At 41.2% G+C, this 1,045-nt stretch overlaps 1 protein-coding gene across 1 annotated transcript in view; it reads right to left on the bottom strand.

Moving 5' to 3' along the window:
* LOC119593370 overlaps positions 1-663 on the bottom strand; it is a 5,024-nt gene extending 4,361 nt beyond the window's left edge. Inside the window, exons 1-2 of the mRNA XM_037942300.1 lie at positions 537-663; positions 17-318 (exon numbers count right to left, since the gene is read on the bottom strand). Coding sequence (XP_037798228.1) covers positions 17-318; positions 537-596 — 362 coding nt within the window. The 5' untranslated portion in view covers positions 597-663. The remainder of the gene's footprint in view (positions 1-16; positions 319-536) is intronic.
* Positions 664-1,045: the final 382 nt, after the last annotated feature.

A 1,045-nucleotide genomic window follows, 5' to 3' on the forward strand; every position in this document is an offset into this window, starting at 1 on the left:
ATTAAGCATCCACAACCTGTCCATCCAATGTCCCAGGAACTGTGATGACAGGATGGAGGTTATGGAGAGGGTGATAGTTGCGCCCATGTAGAGCCTCACAGCCTCCTCCTGCACTTCCCGCGCCCTAGAATTCTGATCCGCTGTATCTCTTAAGGGCTCCCATTCTCCTTCGGGATTCGGGTAAAGGTTAAGAGGCGACGTGAAGGAGGTGGGGGAAGTCAAAGAGGACGCTGAACGCGCACTGCTGTTCCCACAGTCTGGGTCTCCAAGTTGCGCAAAACACAGACGAGACAAGATGAAATCCTGGCTTAAGATTATCTGTGCGGGAGACGTTTGGGAGAGACAATTTCTCTTTAAAATATGATCAATCTTATCATGAATCATGGTGAGGTGAAGATTGCAGTTACATGTGAAGACTACTTAAGCTACAGAGCTCATCGTAAAAAAGGGAAGTTATCATAGTTCACCCTTTCTGTATCAAAGAAAATATAAATAATATGTGGGTTAACTAAACTAATCATCTCTCCAGCACTTACTAAAATCCCATAAGATGCCATGTACATGAAGATAGTAGGTTCAGCCGATATCAGCGCCATTTTGGAATTCTGTCATTAAAAAAACTAATCTGGTTCAGAATTAGTAGATTAGTCAAACAGCAACGCGAATGAGATAGTACTAAATTAAAGATATATACATACATATGATTTCATATTTTCATCTTTTGACCTTTTATGCTGTGAAGTCTGATAAGATTGCGTCAGATCAGTATTTCTAAAATTATTCGAGATTTGTCATTTTATTTACTTCCTCGCTCTACTTCTCAGAATTTCTCAATTTTGTCGCTTGTGTTCTCAAGTAGTTTCAGAAGTCTTGTTCACGAATAACACACGGGCACACAATGCCAAACTTCACCACTGCTGCACACACACACTGCTTCTGTGTCAAGAAATCACTTGAGACGTACGCTCATTATTCCTTGCTGTGCCCACTTTCATACACGCTACATCGGCATTTACTCTTGTATAAACTATTTTCAGCTTCGTGC

Source organism: Penaeus monodon, chromosome 32 (assembly GCF_015228065.2).
Source record: "Penaeus monodon isolate SGIC_2016 chromosome 32, NSTDA_Pmon_1, whole genome shotgun sequence".
NCBI classification, from domain to species: Eukaryota; Metazoa; Arthropoda; class Malacostraca; order Decapoda; family Penaeidae; genus Penaeus; species Penaeus monodon.